Below are 22,275 nucleotides of genomic sequence, written 5' to 3' on the forward strand. Positions count from 1 at the left end.
CCGATTCCTGCTGCCTGTGGTCCAAGCAGCATAGCCAGACTCCGATTCCTGCTGCCTGTGGTCCAAGCAGCATAGCCAGACTCTGATTCCTGCTGCCTGTGGTCCAAGCAACATAGCCAGACTCTGATTCCTGCTGCCTGTGGTCCAAGCAGCATAGCCAGACTCTGATTCCTGCTGCCTGTGGTCCAAGCAGCATAGCCAGACTCTGATTCCTGCTACCTGTGGTCCAAGCAGTATAGCCAGACTCTGATTCCTGCTGCCTGTGGTCCAAGCAGCATAAATGTCATGACAGGCTACGTGGATAATTCTCTGAGAACAATCATTTTGATTGTGCTACTCTGAAGAATAGAATGCTAGAGGTGGAAGGGAATTGACTTCCGGTGTCCTTGTGTCCAACCCCCTGCTCAATGCAGGATTCACTAAACCATCTCAGGTAGATGTCTGTCCAGCCTCTGTTTGAAGACTTCCATTGAAAGAGAACTCACCACCTATCGAGGCAGCCTTTTCCACTTGTTTATCACCCTCACTGTCAAAAAGTTTTTTCTATTATCTAATCTTTATCTTTAATATCTTCATTTGCATTCAGAGCAAAACCACAACATGACTTGACCTGGGCTGCGGGTTTTAAATCTACATTGTGGACATTTCTGCTATGAAAGTTACTGCAGATTTTACTCTTTGCAATGCAAAGGATGAAATGTGTAGAGAATCCGCACTTTTTTTTTTTTCCCGCACTCATAGCACAGGTACTCATCCTTACTGGGTCTAGAAAAATTCTCAGTAAGAGGGCATGTTTGGCACCCCTTTGGTATTGTTGTCCCATCCTCGGGATAGGTCATCAACATCAGATTGGTCTGACACCCGCCATCACTACCGATCAGCTCTTTGCGGCAGATGCCGGATATAAACGGTGCAAGGATCGGAACTGCACAGATCTGTCGACTGTTTAGTCTATCCGTGCATCTGTAATGCTTGTGTCAATTTTGATGAAATATTACCAGGCACTGAAAACACCTTGTCATCCTATGCCCTGACTCTTTTCTAGCAACAAATGTTGGGAAAAAATATATAACATGCTGGATATAAGCATGAACAATATGTAAAGTTGGTGACTTGGGTACATGGAGCAGCCTTGTATCGGATCATTCCTATAAACTGAGCTGTTCTTAATACTGGGAACATAGAATTGCTACTTATGCGCATACGTGGACCCATACTTTACCATGAAGTAAAGAGCCTGTTAAGCGAATGCTTGTGTATGGCGGGTTATCCATCTGGATGAATCGGTCTCCACTTGATTCTAAATGTTTTGAAAAGAATGTGCACTTAAGAAAACCCTGGTTCAATCATTTAACAAGTCCGGTGAAGAGCGGCACTGACTCACTGACTTACCGTTATGCCATGTTGTGTCTGATGCATTAAGACTGATCAGTGCACTAGGCGATGCAACAGAGTAAATAGCACCTTTTAACCTTTCCTATAATAGTATGGACTTAAACGTAGGTATATCTGTTGTACTACTCAGTGGTCAGTGCTCCTGTCTTGAAGCAAGGCATGCGGGTATTGAAGTAAACCAAAACGCAACATCTGCTTGGAGTTTTTATAGTTTCCTGAAGTGGATTCAGATCTTCTCCTTCCTGGTGACTCGAAGTGTTCTTTGACCTAAAGAATGGCTTAAAAAAATGATAAAAAAATGAGACGTATTATTTTAGTCTTGGGCTGTCTTGTGAAATGAAGTTATCACTTATCCAGATGATAGGCGATAACATCCAGATTGATGGAGGTCACTCTCTTGGGACTCCTAAGTGATCACTAGAGCGTGGCACTTTTTTCACCCTTGGAATGGAGCAGCAGTGCAAAAACCCAACCAGACAATCCGTTTCACCGGGCAATCCCTATAAAGTTACAGCAGTGTTTGTCTTTAATTGTTTTGTGTTGCGTAATGATGATGTTTCAGTAATGTTTGTCTTTATTCCTAGGCTGTGTTCTATAGTGATGATGTCACCACATAGGTTATTCGTATTCCTAGGCTGTGTTCTATAGTGATGATGTCACCACATAGGTTATTCGTATTCCTAGGCTGTGTTCTATAGTGATGATGTCACCACATAGGTTATTCGTATTCCTAGGCTGTGTTCTATAGTAATGATGTCACCACATAGGTTATTCGTATTCCTAGGCTATGTTCTATAGTGATGATGTCACCACATAGGTTATTCGTATTCCTAGGCTATGTTCTATAGTGATGATGTCACCACATAGGTTATTCGTATTCCCAGGCTGTGTTCTATAGTGATGATGTCACCACATAGGTTATTCGTATTCCTAGGCTATGTTCTATAGTGATGATGTCACCACATAGTCTAGGAATACGAATAACCTATGTGGTGACATCATCACTATAGAACAAAGCCTAGGAATACGAATAACCTATGTGGTGACATCATCACTATAGAACATAGTCTAGGAATACGAATAACCTATGTTCTATAGTGATGATGTCACCACATAGGTTATTCGTATTCCTAGGCGATGTTCTATAGGGATGATGTCACCACATAGGTTATTCGTATTCCTAGGCTGTGTTCTATAGTGATGATGTCACCACATAGGTTATTCGTATTCCTGGCTGTGTTCTATAGTGATGATGTCACCACATAGGTTATTCGTATTCCTAGGCTGTGTTCTATAGTGATGATGTCACCACATAGGTTATTCGTATTCCTGGCTGTGTTCTATAGTGATGATGTCACCACATAGGTTATTCGTATTCCTAGGCTGTGTTCTATAGTGATGATGTCACCACATAGGTTATTCGTATTCCTAGGCTGTGTTCTATAGTGATGATGTCACCACATAGGTTATTCGTATTCCTAGGCTGTGTTCTATAGTGATGATGTCACCACATAGGTTATTCGTATTCCTAGGCTGTGTTCTATAGTGATGATGTCACCACATAGGTTATTCGTATTCCTAGGCTGTGTTCTATAGTGATGATGTCACCACATAGGTTATTCGTATTCCTAGGCGATGTTCTATAGTAATGATGTCACCACATAGGTTATTCGTATTCCTAGGCTATGTTCTATAGTGATGATGTCACCACATAGGTTATTCGTATTCCTAGGCTATGTTCTATAGTGATGATGTCACCACATAGGTTATTCGTATTCCCAGGCTGTGTTCTATAGTGATGATGTCACCACATAGGTTATTCGTATTCCTAGGCTATGTTCTATAGTGATGATGTCACCACATAGTCTAGGAATACGAATAACCTATGTGGTGACATCATCACTATAGAACAAAGCCTAGGAATACGAATAACCTATGTGGTGACATCATCACTATAGAACATAGTCTAGGAATACGAATAACCTATGTTCTATAGTGATGATGTCACCACATAGGTTATTCGTATTCCTAGGCGATGTTCTATAGGGATGATGTCACCACATAGGTTATTCGTATTCCTAGGCTGTGTTCTATAGTGATGATGTCACCACATAGGTTATTCGTATTCCTGGCTGTGTTCTATAGTGATGATGTCACCACATAGGTTATTCGTATTCCTAGGCTATGTTCTATAGGGATGATGTCATCACATAGGTTATTATTATTCCTAGGCTGTGTTCTATAGGGATGAAGTCACGATAGAGGTTAGTCTTATTCCTAGGCAGTGTTCTATAGTGATGATGTCACCATAATGGTTATTCTTATTCCTATACTGTGTTCTCTAGTGTTGATGCCACCATACAGATTATTCTTATTCCTAGGCTGTGTTCTATAGTGATTATGTCAGCATAGTGATTAGTCATATTCCTAGACTGTGTCCTATAGTGATGATGTCACCACAGAGGTTATTCTTATTCCTATACAATTTTCTATAGTGGTGATGTCACCATACACGCTATTCTTATTTCTAGGCAGTGTTCTATAGTGATGGTGTCATCATAGGTGTTATTCTTATTCCTAGGCTATGTTTCATCTTGAGGATGTCACCACATAGGTTATTCTTATTCCTATACAATTTTCCATAGTGGGGATGTCACCATACACGCTATTCTTATTCCTAGGCTATGTTTTATCTTGAGGATGTCACCATAGAGGTTATTTTTATTCCTAGGCTATGTTTGATAGTGATGATATAGTCATAGAGGCTATTCTTATTCCTAGGCTGTGTGCTATGGTGATGATGTCATTGTTGGGGTTATTTTTATTCCTAAGGTGTATTTTATAGCGATGATGTCATTGTAGAGGTTATTTTTTTATTCCAACACTGTATTCTATAGTGATGATGTCACCATACAGGTTTTTCTTATTCCTAGGCCATTTTCTATAGAGATGATGCCATCAGAAGGGTTATCCTTATTTCTAGGCTGTGTTCTATTGTGATGATGTCACCATACAGGTTCTATTTATGCCTAGGCTGTGTTCGATAATGATGATGTAATTATAGAGACTATTCATTTTGCTAGGCTGTGTTGTTGAATAGTGTTGGTTTCACCATAGAGGTTATTTTTATTCCTAAGGTGTGTTCTATAGGGATGATGTCTGTGGAAGTTATTTTTTATTTTTAGACTATGTTGTATGGTAATAATGTCATTGTAGAGGTTATTTTTATTCCCAGGCTGTATGCGATAGTAATGACATCAATTGTGCTATTGTGGTGATGTCCTAATAGAGTTTATATTTATTCCTATTGTGTATCAGGATGATGTCATAATAGCGTTTTTCTTTGTTTCAGTTGTATTTTATTTTGATGAATGTCTTTAGCCTTTATTCATATGCAATCAAATTTGTTGAGAGACAATATAGCAGAGTATAGCAGTTTCACTCAGCTGGGTATGTGCAGTGACTCTTTTTTGGTGATAAAGCAGAACACAGAAGCACAGCAGAGCTGGATAGATCAGTTTACTCACTTGCAGAGATGTAGCAGAACCTGGTGGCACAGCAAAACAGGATATGTTGGGAGACTTGCAATGTGTAACAGAGCCCAGTGGCACAGCAGTGCTGGGTATTTCAGGAGTCTCACTTAAAGTGATGTAGCCAACAGGCAAAGCAGAGCTGGGTATGTCAGATGGCACGTAATAAGAATGTAGCAGTGTTTAACAGCAGTTTAATAAATTTAAGTAGTGGCTATCACACCAACTACCTGAATATTCAGGCAGTGTGCCACCACCAGAGGCAACCTATAAGACCAGAGAACATGCCCTCAGAGGTGTGCGTTGATTTATCATTGTAACCCAATGTGCAGAGCAACAGAAGGAGCTGGCCAGAGAAATAGACACATGAAGAAGGTTATATTAGAGCTGGGACAAGGGAATAACATTTACAAAAAATGTCTTAAACTAGCTTTGTTACTCATAATAATCATTCACAAAGCCCCATTGTGATTGGTAGCTGTGGAGACACGGGGTCAGCAGGCACTCTGGTCCGCCAGCCAAAATCGCATGTACCAGGGATCATTCCACCGAACACCCGCTCTCCTTTCCCTGTGGGCATATTGCTATTCAGACAACACAAGGTTAGGGTAAAACAGCGTGGCAATGCTTTATTGAACCACAAAACAGTCAGATAATACATAGAAGAGTCCTAGCAAAATATCCAAATGGTGCAAATTACAGTCTCACCCTTCCGCTGACTTGCCGGGAAAAGAACAACTGTGAGTTCAAAGCTTCCAGAGCCGACTACCCCACCTGTGGCACGCACAGAGAGAGGTTAACGACAAGCTTAAGAAGATGACAGTCCATTGAGATAGAAGGCTAGTTGACCTGAGGGTCACAACCTGGCTCCTCCGAACATCTCCATGGAGCCAGGCCCCCACAAACGTATCCATTGGGCTAAGGCTACCGGTGTATCGAAATCCTATCTACCCCAAACGTATCCATGGATTTGCGATGGTCAATTGAGAAGATCTGTATTCTTCCAGCCAGGGCCATGGTCCCCTAAGCTGGCATCCTGTAGAAAAAAATTTGTGTCCCTCATGATGGAGCCATGATGCCTTGGCTGCTGTCCTGTAGAGACTCACTGGTTCTTTGGTGGAAGAATGGTGATGAGACCAGCTCACATTGTTTGATTGTGTAATCTATTTGCATAGTTTTTCCTCCTTTGTTTTGCAAGGCAAAAAACTAGCTGGCCTGGAAAATGTGTAATCAGCATATCCTCAAACATCACTAGTTATCCAGGATTACAGCACATGTTACATCAAGTGTCAACTTAAAAGTCAATATTACAGGCTTACACGAACAAAAGTTTGTTTTCTTGACCAGCCAAAAAGAAAAAAAAAAAAAATATATATATATATATATATATACTGATATACCATATTTATATATACTTTATATGGTTAATTAAGGTAAAATGCTGTGTCGTCACAGTATCTCTGAAGAGCAAAACTAGCTTTTTTATTAAACAGTGATGTAATGTGAGTTGTAAGTTGTATCCTATTGCGATAATGTCAGAAAAGTGTTTATTTATTCCTAGCCTGTGTACTATTGCAGTGATGTCACAGTAGCAAGATCACAACGTTAATTCCTAGGTTATGATCTTACTGAGAATATGTCACAATAGCAATGACCTGTGCCATCCTTTATAAGCCGTGTCCTGTTGTGATGACTTCACAGTAGGTTTACTGATTTTTCTTTGGGAGTGTTCCATTGTGGTGAAGTCACAATAGCATTTGCCTTTATATCTATTATGTGTTCTGTTGTGATGATGTCACAGTAGTGTATTCTTTTTTTTCTTAGGCTTTGTTCTGTTGTGATGATGTAACAGCAGTGTATGTGTTTATTATTAGGCTATGTTCTATTGTGATGATGTCACAGTAGTGTTTGTTTTTATTACTAGGATGTGTTCTGTTATGATGATGTACCAGTAGTGTATTCTTTTATTTTTAGGCTTTATTCTGTTATGATGTCACAGTAGTGTATGCTTTTATTCTTAGGCTGTGTTATCTTATGAGGTCACAGTTGTGTTAGTTTTTAGTCCTAGGCTGTGTTCTGTTATGGTAATTTCAATATAGTGTTTGTTTTTAGTCCTAGGATGTGTTCTCTTCTGGTGATATCACAGTAGCAATGCTTTTATTCTTAGGTTGTGTTCTGTTATGATGTCACATTAGTATTTGTTTTTATTCCCAGGCTGTGTCCCATTATGATGATGTCACTATAGCTTGTGCCCTCATTAATACGCTGTGTTAGGTTTCCTTGGTGACTGTCAAAATAAACTTTAGAAGCTATCTTTGACTTTAATGAACTCATAATAGACTGTGTCCTAATTTATAAGTGTCTTCTATTGTGTTAATGTAACAATGGTGTGTCTTTATAGGCTGTGTTCTATTGTTATGTCACTTTTGTGTTTGTCTTTATTCGAAGGGTGTTATAATGTGTTGATTTCATGTTTTTTTTTATCCTTACTTCTGTGACCTTTGATATGTTGTGGGAGTTTATACGGAACCGAATCAAGATTTAACCCTCGGAGGAATTAGCATCCCTTTATCAGCCTCCTAATACAATTTTTAATAATCCCTGTATAATCACTAATCGCTACTGCAATATGTTGAAGTTTAATGCCGATGCGTGAATATCCAGTCTAGTCTGGGAATGCTGTAAGTCATTCCAATAGTGTGCTGGTGTCACTCCCACAGAGGCATGATTGACATCCCAGCGTGTGCAAGAAGGAGAAGAGGCACTTTTGTACTATGCAGTCTGTGAGAGTGTCATTTCCAGAGCTTCTACAAGGGATTCTCAGAAGCAGGTTGAACTTGAAGATTATTTTGCTTTGAGTACAGAACAACCAAGGCGGCAATTGTGCAAAGTGGTCGAGGATGGATATTTTGTTCCTTTCGTAAAACACTAGTTGTTTTGGAAATAAATGTCAATGAAATGTTATAGTTTGTTCACATTTCTAAGAATCTTTGCTGTAAAAATACTTATTTTTTTCCTTTTCACTCTTCCTGAGTTCGAAGATATTGTAAAAGTGCAACTAAATCACTAACGTTGGATATTTCATGGACCTAGCATTCAGCATAAGGGTCAAATGTATAATTGTAAAAATAAAGTAATTCTATTATTATTCTGTTTTATTATAGGTGCTGGAGGAACAGCTGAAAGCTAAATCCGATGGGATTGAAGAACTGGATTCAAACAAAATGGCAGCAGGAGGCCAAAATGTTTCTAATGAGGGTGTATTGACAACAGAAGATCTATTTAGGAAGAGGGACCAAGTTGCTAGACAGGTGAAGATTTCCGCTTTAAAGGCTATGGAAACCTTTTTACATGGGGGGAAAAATGATTTTACCTACAATATTAGTTACCATTAAATTTGCATTAAGTTTCAGTTTGCACTTTTCATTCCTTCATTCATTTTCTGACCTCCTAATATGCAATTTACATCCTGATACAATTTTCAGATTTTTCACTTGTGGTAGTGTCCCTCCCAGGAATATAGGCTGTATATAAGGTTTGTGAATGTGTATCCAGGGTACTACTGTCTACATTAGCTTTACATATCAGCACCGCTTTTATCCTGCACTTATTTCCTCCTAATGTACTTTCTGCCTGTTTAATCTACCCTCCCTGAGACTGTACATACTTCCCCCCTCTCTGTGCTGTATTTATAACACCCTCCTTGCTGCTATCTCTAACCCTAAGAGAAGGGAGGGGACATTAGAGAGAGATGTCAAAAAATTTGTAACCTTTTTGCAGAGATCTCAGCTACATAAAGGACTTACAGACTCTAGTCTACCACAGCAAAATGGTAGAACATTTTTAGTGAATATTACTTATATGATTTATTATCGTTGCAATAAACAATTACAAATTTTGAACATATAAACAGCCTTTAAAACATTCAATTCACTAAATACTACAGAAATGTTCTTAGTTGAGCATTTACGTCTAGCACAAAGCCTCAGAAGATGGACAATGAGAAGATAAAAGTAAAACATTTTTTAAGCTAATGCTCTGGACATACAACAGTGTTTGTCTATTCTTATGTGTGATGTGACTTGCAGGTTATAGAGCTGAAAACATCCATTCTCTCAGTGCTAGAGCATTGGAAAAACTATGATGAAAATTTTGTACAGATGGAGAGGATGACTATCAAACTGCAGTATGTTCTTGACCAAATTTCTGCTCCATCTTCATCAATGGACTCTATGGATCGGCGGTTAAAGAGGTTACAGGTGTGTATCCACGAAGATTTGTGTATGGTTATACGTATATCGCTATAAAACTTCACAAATCATACCAAAGACTAGCAGAGGATCCACTGGTGGGCCCAGGCTGTCACACGAAAATTGTCCTCAGAGATCTCGTAGAAGACAACCCCCATTGACATTGGAGCTAATAATTTTACACAAGGATTCATTTTTTTTATCTTGATTCAAACCAATTTGGCCTTTATTGAAGAGATGTCTCAATCGTGCATTGATATAGGTTTAAGAAGAAATTAATGGGGGATGTGCTCATAAACTGTAGTTGGAGGGTGGGCCTAAGAAACTCAAGTCTGTACTAATATTTGGGCCGTTGGACCTTCGGGTCATTAGCAAATGGTAAATTTTGCATTTGCATTGCAGCAGGTAAATATTAGTTAGTAGTTTACTAGTCTATTCCTTATATTGTCCTGTAGGCCATTCAAGAAGAAACTGAACTTCATGAAGAAAAATGGAGTCAACTGAGAGCTTCTCTGGATAGCCTGAAAACTCTTTGTGGCCTGTCAGCTACAGACATCCTGGAACAGGAACACAGAGATGTTCAGGGCAGGTCAGTGGTTTCCGGAATTAGGTGTGTTTTAGGGGGAGAAATATGTAACAGAAAAATATAAAATAACTACTAATATGACTAATAGAGGCAGGGCCGGACTGGGACTAAAATTCAGCCCTGGCATTTGAAGTTACACAGGCCCACTTGTCACATGGTGACTGTATAATATCTTTGTACACTTGTAGGTTACAAGATGTGAGGGGAGTGTAACACGACTACATAACATATACAGTAATTACAGCTGTATCCAGCATTACAGCTCAGTCCTATTTATTGCTTTTAGTTGCAGTACCAAGAAAAGCCGCTACTTTACCTACATAACTGGATCTTGTAGATAATGTAAGGATGAGATGACCAAAGGCAATGGAACCTCATTCTGATGCTCCATAAACGTTGCCTACAGCCACTTTTGGTTCCGTTGCGCAGCACGAGACCTGGTTACTCTGAAGAGCGGTGATATCAGTAACGTCATCACTCTTCAGATATTCCGGGTCTTGTGCTGAGCTCGGTGACTGTGAAGAGCGGTATTGTTACTACCGTGACAGCTCTTCAGTCGCTGGGTCTCGCCAGGTCTGGGCTAGTAGTGGGGATGTCTGATAGACACCTCTCCATTACTTACACCAGGGATTGATAGCAGCTGACATTACGCAGCTGGCATCAACCCTAAAAATCATTACACATACCTGAATTAAATGCTTTGGCGGCTGGGAAAAGCAGTAGAGTTAGCGCTATTCCCAGGCATCAGGTGCTAACCTCAACTGTCATCATCCTTGCCTGGTCTCCCTGAGAAGCATTTCTGCTGTAGTTACATGCACTGATCTCAGGCCACTAAACGAGTGTGATCGACAATAGTGAAGTCATTCGCTTGTTTCCTGGCCTCTTTACACCAACTGAGAAAGAATGATGGGGACAGAACAATCACAATTAGATCAATCTGTCCCCATACAGTATCATGTTATCAGCAGCACATCTACAGTTTACACCGGCGATGTGCTACTGAGAACAAGGATTTCTGTTCCCACATAAACAATCCAATCACTCGATGAATAAGCAACATTTTGCTTGTTTAGTATAATACACCACATAGTCCTCCATATATTATAATATTCACCACAGTCCTCCATATAGTATAATACACTCCTCAGTCCTCCATATAGTATAATACACTCCTCAGTCCTCCATATAGTATAATGCACTGCCATTGTCATCCATGTAGTACAATTCACTTCCCATAGTATAATGCACCCCATAGTTCTTCATATAGTATAATGTATTCCCCATAGTCCTCGATACAGTATAATGCAGCCCACATATAGTATAATGATGCCACTCCAGAGTATAATGCAGTCACCCCACAGAATATAATGTAACCCCCCAGAGAATATAATGCAGCCCCCTCATATAGCATAATGCAGCCCCTGCATATATATGGTAGCCCCCTTATAGAGCATAATGCAGCCCCCCATAGAATATAATGTAGCCCCCACAGAATGTAATACAGCCCCCATAGAATGTAATACAGCTCCCCATAGAATATAATACAGCACCCCATAGAATGTAATACAGCCAACCTCCCCACAGAATATAATACAACCCCCCATGGAATTTAATATAGCCCCCATAGAATGTAATACAGCCCCCCATAGAATGTAATAAAGTCCCCCAATAGAATGTAATACAGCACAGCCCCCATAGAATGTAGTACAGCACAGCACCCATCGAATGTAATGCAGCCAGCCCCCATAGAATGTAATACAGCACAGCCCCCATAGAATGTATAATACAGCCAGCCCCATAGAATGTAATTCAGCCAGCCCCCATAGAATGTAATACAGCACAGCCCCCATAGAATGTATAATACAGCACAGCCCCCATAGAATGTAATTCAGCCAGCCCCCATAGAATGTAATGCAGCCAGCCCCCATAGAATGTAATAAAGCCCCCCCATAGAATGTAATACAGCACAGCCCCCCATAGAATGTAGTACAGCCCCTCCCCCCCCCCCCCAATTTCCCCACAATCCAGTTATCACTCATTGATATATTTATTAAAAAAAACACTCTCCTCACCTCTCCTCGTGCCCGGCGCTGCTCCCGACTCCGGTCTCAGCAGCTGCAGTCTGCCTGGCCACACAGCAGGTGCACGATGATATGACATCATCGCACACCCGCAATGTCAGAGCGAGGCAGAGCAGGGAATGATGGGAGAAGGAGCGACAGCATTCAACTGTACCGGCATCATAGACGCCAGTATAGTTGAATGTGGGGGGGTGAGTCGGCGCTGGCGGGAGGAGTCGGCCCTGGCGCCGCTGATAGCAGCAGCGGCCCACTCCTGGTACAGTCCCATCTGGCATTTGCCAGAAGTGCCCAATGGCCAGTCCGGCCCTGAATAGAGGGTCTGTCTCCACCCTATAGATTACTTTTTGCTGAATTTTTCATTTTTACAATAACAGGTGGGCCGCCTTAGGTGAGGAACTCACTGAACATCTACAGGCAGCCAGATCTTTACTACAGGTGTGGACGGATTACACTGGATCTTGTTTGGAGTTGGCACCACATATAGATCAAGAGGAAGAAAAGTGTGAACAGCTCTTATATGCTAAACTCTCTGAAGACAGAGCAAGCGACACCTTAGAACAAAGGATCCAAGATGTAAAAGTAAGTAGAAGTAAAAAATACAGAATGAATGAGATTTTTAAAAGTACCATTAATATAAATTACTAGGAAATCAGTCGTGTTTTACAACATTTATTGGGCTAGAAATGTTGTACTATCTAGAGGTGGCAATATGTGAAGTCCACTGCCCAAAGGTTTCGATGTTGCCTTTGTGACTTGCTGTCTAGATGCTAATCCCCGGTAATGCAGAAAGTATTCCATGCAGTTGCCGAAGGAGCACAATTCATGATTAGAGATTGGGAACCAGTTCCAAACAAAGCAAGAATTACGTCAAGCTGACATTCAACTTCTTCTGCATAGGCAACTGCATGTCCTGGAAGGAGTTGGCCACAGGAGACCCTTGGGCACATGCCTGGGAAGAAACTAAGCGCTATAATTACTGTACTGCAGATGGCAGGAAGAAACATAAAGTGATCCCATTAGTTGTGGTTTTATTAAAATAATTCAAAGTTACAGGTCTATGATGAGCATCATTAAGAGAACCAGGAAAACTCCAAGCACTGTTGAAGTGAATGGTTTTGTCTCCAGTACCACTTACAACTTGTGTTCGGGTGTAGTGTTGTGCTTGGAGGAAAGCAGTCATGATTGTCTAACCTTTGACTAACTCTTTAAGGGTATGTTCACATTTAATTTTTTTCTGGTGGATTCTCCCAGGAACCTGACTAAAAAAAGTTCTAAAAAACATAAAAAACATTGACCATATGCGCTGCAATGTAAAATCTGCTTGCTGTGCATGTTCCGTCTTTTGGAACTTCTTTGAACCACTTAAAGCTTCGAAAACCATGAAGAAAATAAAAGAAGTGACCAGTCCATTTCTCCTTCGCCTCATTGGGGGACACAGGACCATGGGTGTATGCTATTGCCACTAGGAGGCTGACACTAACTTTATACAACGAAAGTTAGCTCCTCCTCGGCAGTATACACCCTCACGCTCGCTCCCAGAGAACCACTTCTTGCTTAGTGTCTGTAGGAGGCACACGGGTCTGCTATTCAGACCAAAAACTTTTTTAATTTTAATTCTTAAGAGTTTTTATCTGGACGAAGGGGCGACTGATCCTTTCAAGGCTCCGATCTCCCCAAACCAACAACAAGCGAGCACGTGGAGTGCCGCCTCCACGTATCCTCTCCTGCAGCCAGGCCTAATGCCGAACAACCAGCCCTGCGACATGGGATGCCATGCCTGGGCTGATTTTTAGGGGCGACGGGTCTCTTAAAGGACACCAATCTCCCCGCACCGTCAACAGACTAGCACATGGAGTGTCGCCTCCATGTACCCTCTCCTGCAGCCAGGCCTAATGCCGGACAACTTGCCCTGTCCACCCGGAGACCAGCCCTGTCCACCAGGGTTGAATCCCTTGGATACACAGAGGCACCCTCCATTTTGGCGTCCATGCAGCCCCAACACCTCTGTCTAGCGGATGAAGCAAGGAGGTGGACGGTTCCTCTTCATCTCCCTATGAAAGGAAGAGTGGATTGAGGGTTTTGTAACCTTATTTCTGTACCGTCCCCCCCCAAAAAAAAAATCAGCGACAGCTGTACCACGGAGGTACCTGCACTGCAGCATCATCCGAAGGACATCTCCAGCCTCTCCGGGTAAAGGTGGTTTCACATTTGAGTTGGGCAGAGCTGCGGAGGGCTGCATACCTCCTCCGTTGAGGGCTGCATACCTCCTCCGTTAAGTTCTGCCCACTGCCGCACCTCTTTCATTCAGCTCCGCCTACTTCTGCATGCGTCATGCCTACCTATCTTTAACATTGGGTACGCAGGCCATCCGGATGCTTCCACAGGTGTCGTTTTGATGCTCCCACCGACCGCAACAAAATGCAACATGTTGCGTTCGAAGCAGTTCGGCACAGCGTCAAAACGACGCATGCGGACGCATCCACATACATCTGCATGACCTGCGTACCCAATGTTAAAGATAGGTACCAGGACGCATGCGGAAGTAGGCGGGGCTTAACGGAGGACGTACGCAGCCCTCTGCAAAGCCCCCGAACGCTAATGTAAACTTACCTTAAGCGCTGAGAAGGGGGGCTCTGAGCAGTCCGGGCGCAGGCAGCAGACATTTCCTGGGGGGGGGGGGGGACGGACCTGGGCATAAATTTAGGCCACGGCTTTGGCCTTGTACAGGCCGAAGCTCTGCCCCCGATATGACGCATTTTGGTGGCCCCGCCCACTTTTCAGGCACTTCTCGATATGAATCTCGTCGGCCATCTTCCTACACCTTATCACAGGCTGACAGGGCCTCCAGATGCTCAGGAAGCATCCTGCTTGCCTGGATAGCGACGCGGAGTGGGATTGTCGTGGCTGGGACACAGGACCTGGGTAAGGAGCGCTGCCATTAGCTCTCTCTCCCCTTTCAGTATCCTATCCTCTGTGGGAACGCTGATTAAAGGGGCACATAGGAGTACATCATGTCCCAGCCTCAGGCACCTAAAAAGTTCCATAACACTCTTAGTCTTTTTCACTTCATGTAACTCCTGCCAGTCTGCGTTTCCAAAAGCTAAGTTTGCCGATCTGCAAAGCCTTTGACCCCAAATGTGCTCAGGAGCCCCCCGCTGATACTGAGCCCGGTGTCCTTAGTCCCCCTGAGTGGGTCTCATCTCTGTCGCAATCTATGACTTCTCTGACTAAAGCGCTTGAATCCTTCAGTGTTCCTTATGGGGATCGTGGAGTTCGTACGTCTGAGGCAGAGGGACCCTCCCCTACATGGGAACAGTCGGCTAGCAGGGGCCGCACGCAATCTAGAAATGTACAAGCGTCTAGGAAATGGATGCGTAGTATGTCTTCCGTACAATCATGAGCCATGGCGTCCACGTGCTCCGTTTCTCGTCCTCCCTCTCCAGACTTGGTAGCGAACTCGATTCTGAGTATGAATCGGACGTCTTCTTAGATCCGGATTCGCCAGACTTTCAGAGGACGCTTGATTCTATGATTGAGGCCGTCAACCAAACTCTTAAGGTTGATGAAGACTCCGGCTCTGTGCCAGATCACGCTGTGTGTTTCAAAAAAGCTAGGCGTCCTCATAGAACATTCGCCATTCACCCAGAGTTTCAGGATATAGTTAATCAGCACAATGAAAGACTGCATAAGCGTTTTACAGGACAAAAACTGCTTGAGGCGAAGTACCCTTTCTCAGCCGATCTGAGAAAAGATTGGGCCAAGTTCCCTGTAGCAGATCCGCCAGTCTCTCGCTTGGCATCCAAAACCCTTCTATCCCTGCCGGACGGATCATCTATTTAAAATCCCACAGACCACCAGACAGAAAATTTGGCTTGATCTGTTTTCGAGGTGCGGCTCTATGTCCTTCCTTCGCTGCAGCATGGTTAGCTAAAGCAATGGTTTCCTGGTCAGAGACCTTGGCTTATTCCATTCAGAGCAGTAATCTTCCACCGGAGGCAGCGCAGCTGGCTAGCCAAATTTCTCAGGCAGGAGATTAGCTGGTACATGCTTCTTTGGATGCGGCCAACTGTGTGGCTCTATCGGCGGCAAATGTCATCACGATCAGAAGATCTTTATGTCTCAGAGAATGGAAGGTGGATTCTGCGTCAAAAAAGTCTCTGACATCTCTTCCTTACCAGAGTGGGCGTTTGTTTGGAGAGATGCTGAATCAGCTTATCTCGGATGGGAAAGAGCAAATTTCTTCCACATCAGAGGCTTAGGCGTCCTTTTCAACAACAAATCCGTTTCCAATCCTTTCGCGCCAATCCAGTTTGGTCCATTACCACTACCTCTTCAGGATCAGGACGCTCTCCACGCAGCAACAGAGGACCCAGATATCCTATATATCCAATCACCAATGGAATGGTCGGCCCAAACAGTCTGGATCTGAGGGATCTAGGTCCCAGAGATTTTCCACCAAGTGACTCATGGGGTTATCCGGTCAACACCAGCAGGGTAGGTAAGTCGCCTACTTCTGTTTCACCGGGTCTGGCTCTGTCGTTCATAACGAATGGGTCAGAGACCTGGTGTTTTCTGGATACAAAATCAATTTTTCTTCGCGTCCCCCGGCTTGTTTCTTTCCTTCCCGACTCCCAGCATCAAGGGCAGGGGCAAAGGCTCTTTCTCGAGTCATAGGCTCTTTCTCGAGCCATAGACTCTTTGCGCCATGATGGCGTCATTGTCTAGGTTCCAGAAAACTAAAGGTTCGAGGGATTCTACTCCAACCTATTCGTTGTCCCAAAAAAGGACGGAAAGTGAGACCCATACTATACCTCAAACTTCTAAACAAGTTTGTCAAGGTCCATCATTTCAGCATGGAGTCTCTGCATTCGGTCATCACCTTAATGGCAAAAAGGGAAGTTTCTAGCATCCATCGATATTCGAGATGCTTACCTGCACATCCCGATTTTTCCTCCCCACCAGAAGTTCTTGCGTTTCACCATTCGCGAACAGCACTTTCAATTCACAGCTTTGCCCTTCGGCATCTCTACCCCTTCCAGGGTTTTCACAAAGGTCATGGCGGCTGTCATGTCCATCCTGCACTCTCGGGGAGTGGTCGTCCTACCCTATCTGGACAACCTCCTAGTCAAGGGTCCGTCTTTCCATGACTGCAAGGAGTCCATTCGTATCACTTTCAATACTCTCTCGTCTGGGTTGGCTGATAAACTTAGCCAAGTCTTCCCCCGTTCCAGGCCAGAAGACATCCTTTCTAGGCAAGACCCTCAACTCATCCCGAGGGTTGGTGAGTCTCCCTCAAAACAAGGTCCTAGTCCTTCAGCAAGGAGCCCGCGCACTTTCTCAGTCATCCCCTCATTCCATCCGCTTTGCAATGAGGGTACTGGGGAAAACGGTGGCAGCAATGGAAGCGCTTCCTTTCACACAGATGCACCTCCGTCCCCTACAGCATGCTCTTCTAGCAGCTTGGGCCTGGAACCCTCTCTCCCTCGACTGCCAGTGCCGCCTATCCCCGCGAGCCAGGCAGACTCTCAGATGGTGGAGATTGAGTTCTTCCCTCAACCAGGGGAAGTCCTTTCTCCCGGTTCAATGGCTAGTGGTGACAACCAATGCCAGTCTTCTGGGCTGGGGAGCAGTTTTTCATTACCACACCGCTCAGGGCCACTGGTCTTCTCAGGAATCAAAACTTCCAATCAATATTTTGGAAATCCGAGCGATATGGCTAGCGCTACTGCAGTTTCTTTATTTCCTAGTGGGTCACCCCATCCGAATTAAATCAGACAATGCCACGGCTGTGGCATACATCAACCATCAAGGGTGTACCCGCAGCAGGGCGGCCATGTGCGAGGTAACTCGCGTTCTTTGATGGGCAGAGAGGAACCACTCGGTACTCTCAGCAGTGCACATACCAGGCGTGGAAAACTGGGCAACAGACTTCCTCAGCCGTCAGGGTCTCGCCTCGGTGGAGTGGGAGCTTCATCCAGATCTGTCGATCTGATGGCGTCCAAACTGAATGCCAAACTTTCCAGATTCATAGCTCGGTCTTGACATCCAAGAGCCATAGGACTGGATGCTCTGGTTCTTCCATGGCGCCAGTTCCGTCTTCCGTACATTTTTCCCCCACTGCCGCTTCTTCTGAGAGTCATCAGGAAGATCAAGGCAGAAGGGGTTCCAGTGATTCTGAAAGCTCTGGATTCTCCATGCCAGGCGTGGTTCACAGAGTTGGTGCACCTCGTCGCTGACGTAACCTGGCGATTGCCGGATCGTCCAGATCTTCTCTCCCAGGGGCCGATTTACCACCAGAACTCAGTGATCCTGTGTTTAACAGCTTGGCCGTTGAATCCTGGATTCTGACTCATGCTGGTTTTTCACAACAGCTCACGTCCACAATGATCAGTGCTCGTAAGCCTGTGTCCGTATGCATTTATCACCGTACCTGGAAGACATTTTTTTTTTCTTGGTGCAAGGCTCGTGGACGTCTTCCCCTCGTATTCTCTAAAAGATCATATATAATCTAATGGTGCTTATCCCTCCATCGCTTTCAGACTTGATCAAAATATGTGGCCCCCTCTCCATGGTTATGTCATTTTAAATAGTTGCAACCATATTAGTTGCCATCTAAGCCCTCTTGATTTTCTATCATTTATTGACCTGAAATGTACAGTAGAATGTAATTATTTTTTAAAAACACTATTTTTGTTCTTTGTTATATACATTGTTCAGGTTTTATTTGAAGGTTTTCTAATTTTCTCACATGACGGTAAATATCTTTAGAAGTGGCAGAATAATTCCCTCCGCCGGGCCGTGCCCGCTGCTCAGTGGCTGCAGCCTCTTGTTTACAATCTCATCTAAGCCCCAGCAGCTGGCAGATCTAGACCAGGTCAGCTCAGTCTCAGACATTCGTTTCCCTGAAAGCTTCAATCATCATTTGTAATCTGTGTCATGTTTTTTTTTTTTCTTTGCTCCTCGTCTCTGGGTCCTGAAATTATCTCACAGCTGTAATACCCAGATGTCGCACAACTTCAGATATCTATCATCAAAATTAATCTGACTTGGAAGAACAGACTCCTTATTCTCCTGCACAGTAGCTGATCCATTCATAGTTACTGACTGGTATTAATTAAAACATTTTCTTTTATTAATTACATGAATGCCCTACCTCTTGCTAGAGGGAAACTCACATTTCATATTGTGACGTTTATACATTCAGGGTGCTGAGAAGTTGTTTTGCCACCAATAAATATGGCTCTTTTTGTGGGCTCCCAACTCTAGGTGTGGGCCTGCCTCTAGGTGCGGGTTTGTCTCTGTGCGGGTCTGGATCTAGGTGTGTATTTGGCTCTGCGTGGGCCCGGCCCTAGGTTTGGGTTTGGGTCTATGTGTGGGCTCGACTCTAGGTGTAGGTTCATCTCTATATCTAGGTTGGCTCTATGTGTGGGCCAAGCTATAGGTGCTAGTTCAGCTCTAGGTTCAGCTCTAGGTGTGGGTTCGGCTTTAGGTGCAGGTTCAACTCTAGATGCGGGCCATTGGGCAACAAAATTAGTGTTAACCCACTGTCTACTCCATCCCTCAACTTGACAAGCTTAGAGCACATTTACACTGATCACCATGAATCAGATCATCCACTTCGGATAATGGTCCTACATGACTTCAATTTTTTTCCTAATGATTTTTCATTTGCAAACTATAAATATAATGCATATAAATTGGAATGGGATATTTGACCTAGTTTGAATACTCATATTCACCAACATTAATGTTGGCAAAAAAGGTAAAATCTTCCTATTTTTGGCCTTGAACATCACTAAATATTTTTCAACTGTTTCAAGAAAATTGTGACAGCCCTGGCAAATTTGGCACTGTTCATACCTATGGAATACTAAAGCTGTCCATACCCTTTGGTTCAGCTGACATTTTTCTTTGCCATCTCCTTCATACACATGAGCACTTGACTCGTCTGAGCATTCGTATGTTTTCAGCCATGAGAGAAGAGAAAGCTGTTGACCGACATCTCTGACAGCGGTTTATCTCCTGTAAAGACAAAAGAATCCGGCATTGACATTGCAACGGACCGATCCTTGTCTCCCCCGACATCATCTATCAGGAAAGAGTCGAGAAACCTCATACAGATGGTCTTCTTCCATCAAACGTGTATAGGGATCTTTACTGTTCCTGCTTGATAAACATGTCTTGCCCTTTCATTTTACTGTTCAGCTTTCTTTAGTTTTATCTGAAAAAAGAAAAGTACTAAAACAAACACCATGGATTGGACAAGCCATGTTTTGCAAAAAAACAAAAGAAGGCTCTAAAGATATCATGCAATTTTCCCATGAAATAAAAAAACCTATATATGTCTTCTGAGTGACTTGTGTACCATAATAGTTTGTAAAAGGATTGTCACCAAGTTCTGTAAGCTTTAGTACCAAACAAATCAGAAATAAGAATTGCTCCATATAAGTGGCCCCATTTTGGCAGTCTGAAGTGATTCTTGTCTATAAGAACCGCCATTCATCTGAATGATCAACATGTAATTCTATATCTGCCCTGCAGGGGCAGTTGTAGTCCGGCGATGCTGAGGAAGAATCCGCCGCGATCAGCCTAGAGGCTGCATTTTGCATGTACTTTGTAGCTCTTCTTCCTGTCTTCCCTTAAAACAAGGGTGGGGAACCTCAGGCCCCAGGGCCATTTACGGCCCTCAATGACCTTTTATCAGGCCCTCGGGCAGATTCTCAGGGATCGCATTCTTGGGCAGGAAGGTGTATTTTGATTACAACCAGCTCATTAATTTCTTCTTGCTCTGTTAGCACACATGCAGTGTTCACTACTGAACACTGAAGGGCATGCAATGAAAGATTACGTCCTGAAACCAGTGCCAGAGTCAGGATGTACTTTGTGGGCGGAGTTTGTACGGCCCCCGAAGGATGGTATAAATATCCAAATGGCCCTTGGCAGAAAAAAGATTCCCCACCCCTGCCTTAAAACCTCCCATGACACAGTGAGAACGTAATGGCACACATTCTAGGAAATTATGCTCCATACCGTTACCAGGACAAAGCATTGAATGAAATTACACAACCCAGTAATAGGACACACCTATTAATACAAAATAGGTAATTGAACCTTCTTCAACTCAACGGACTGTGGAGATGACTAGCAATTTTTTTAAACTATTTATGAAAGAGAGACTAGTGTCAGTACCAAATAATATCTCTATAAAATGAATACTACCATATAATGCATACAAAATGCTACCATAATGCTAAAATGGCAAGTTATATAGTATCCTTATAATACTGCCAACCACTGCCTTATTAATTGTGCTAGTGATGTAGCAGGGATATGCTAGTTACCGGTTTTACATGTTCAATGTTTGCAGTCTAAAATAAGACCACCATGTCTGAACAAGACCACCGGTCTCCTCATAGCAATGCTGGACTGGGGTGCCAAGGGCCCACCAGTCTATTTGACTCCATGTTCCTACTGTTCAGCTACCTGCAAATATCACATTAGCCTCATTCACAAGTTTTCCCATGCATCTATATAATGACAATCTGGGTAGTTTAATTACATTTATAATTAGATCCTGCTTCTCTTGGGACATAGAGGATCAAGTGCATCGTGGGGAAACCACTCCTGCATAGTGGGCCACTTCAAGCCTACTCATAGTCATAGGCATACATGAAGCTGTTGAGTTCAGGTCAGGAGACCTGTGACCAGCCAGGACATCTCAGTCTGTACTCGGAACATAAGCCTTTTACCGAGAAGGGTTAAGGAGGCCCCAGGGCATTTGCCAGTCCTGCTTTCCCTTTGTGCTATTTATCTAGTTTGCTTTCACTCCAGGAATAAGATGACATTCATGTGTTTTTCTATCACTTCTGGTTAAAAAAAACAGCATGTTTTTGTTGTGGTTTCTTTTCATGCAGATGCTGGAACAAAATCTGCAGAGACTTAGAGCACAAAACCTGCAGGTATTAGAGCTGTCGGACAAGGTGCTGCGCCAAAATCCTGCGGCCATGGATGTCATTCAGTCAGAGAGACAGAACACTTCGCACAGAATAGCTCACTTGGAGAGAAGGGCATCTTCAAAGGCGGCTGAACTCAAGGTATTGACGAAAAATTGTATTTGTCATTCACGTAAAAGCACAAAACAGGTCTCAGCGTGACAAATACTACAAGAACAGTCAGAGCCTTGAATGCCACCTCTGACAAGGTGAAAAAAGTGGAACTTTTTAATTGAAATATTTTGTAAATCATATTGAACGTGACTTTGATGATTTAATGTTGGGATATCTGTCACGGGGGTATTGGGTAGACTAAAGCTGATTACCCGGGCCCCTGCGATATCCCTCAGACTAGGGAAAACCCTGTCTGTCCCTCTCCCAGAATTTACACTGATGGTGTGCTTGTCTGGGCCGCCAGGCCTGACCCTGACTCCTGTTTCA

The 22,275-nt window shown here is 43.3% G+C and overlaps 1 protein-coding gene across 4 annotated transcripts in view; it reads left to right on the plus strand.

Moving 5' to 3' along the window:
* The window catches only part of SYNE2 (spectrin repeat containing nuclear envelope protein 2), a 395,759-nt gene that overhangs the window by 315,733 nt on the left and 57,751 nt on the right, over window positions 1–22,275 (plus strand). For all 4 annotated transcript variants that reach the window (XM_069733882.1, XM_069733900.1, XM_069733891.1 and 1 more), the window contains 5 exons: window positions 8,090–8,236; window positions 9,014–9,184; window positions 9,631–9,764; window positions 12,217–12,421; window positions 21,757–21,936. In XM_069733882.1, the coding sequence (XP_069589983.1) occupies window positions 8,090–8,236; window positions 9,014–9,184; window positions 9,631–9,764; window positions 12,217–12,421; window positions 21,757–21,936 (837 nt within the window). The remainder of the gene's footprint in view (window positions 1–8,089; window positions 8,237–9,013; window positions 9,185–9,630; window positions 9,765–12,216; window positions 12,422–21,756; window positions 21,937–22,275) is intronic.

The sequence above is a fragment of the Ranitomeya imitator genome, chromosome 1, assembly GCF_032444005.1.
Source record: "Ranitomeya imitator isolate aRanImi1 chromosome 1, aRanImi1.pri, whole genome shotgun sequence".
NCBI lineage: Eukaryota > Metazoa > Chordata > Amphibia > Anura > Dendrobatidae > Ranitomeya > Ranitomeya imitator.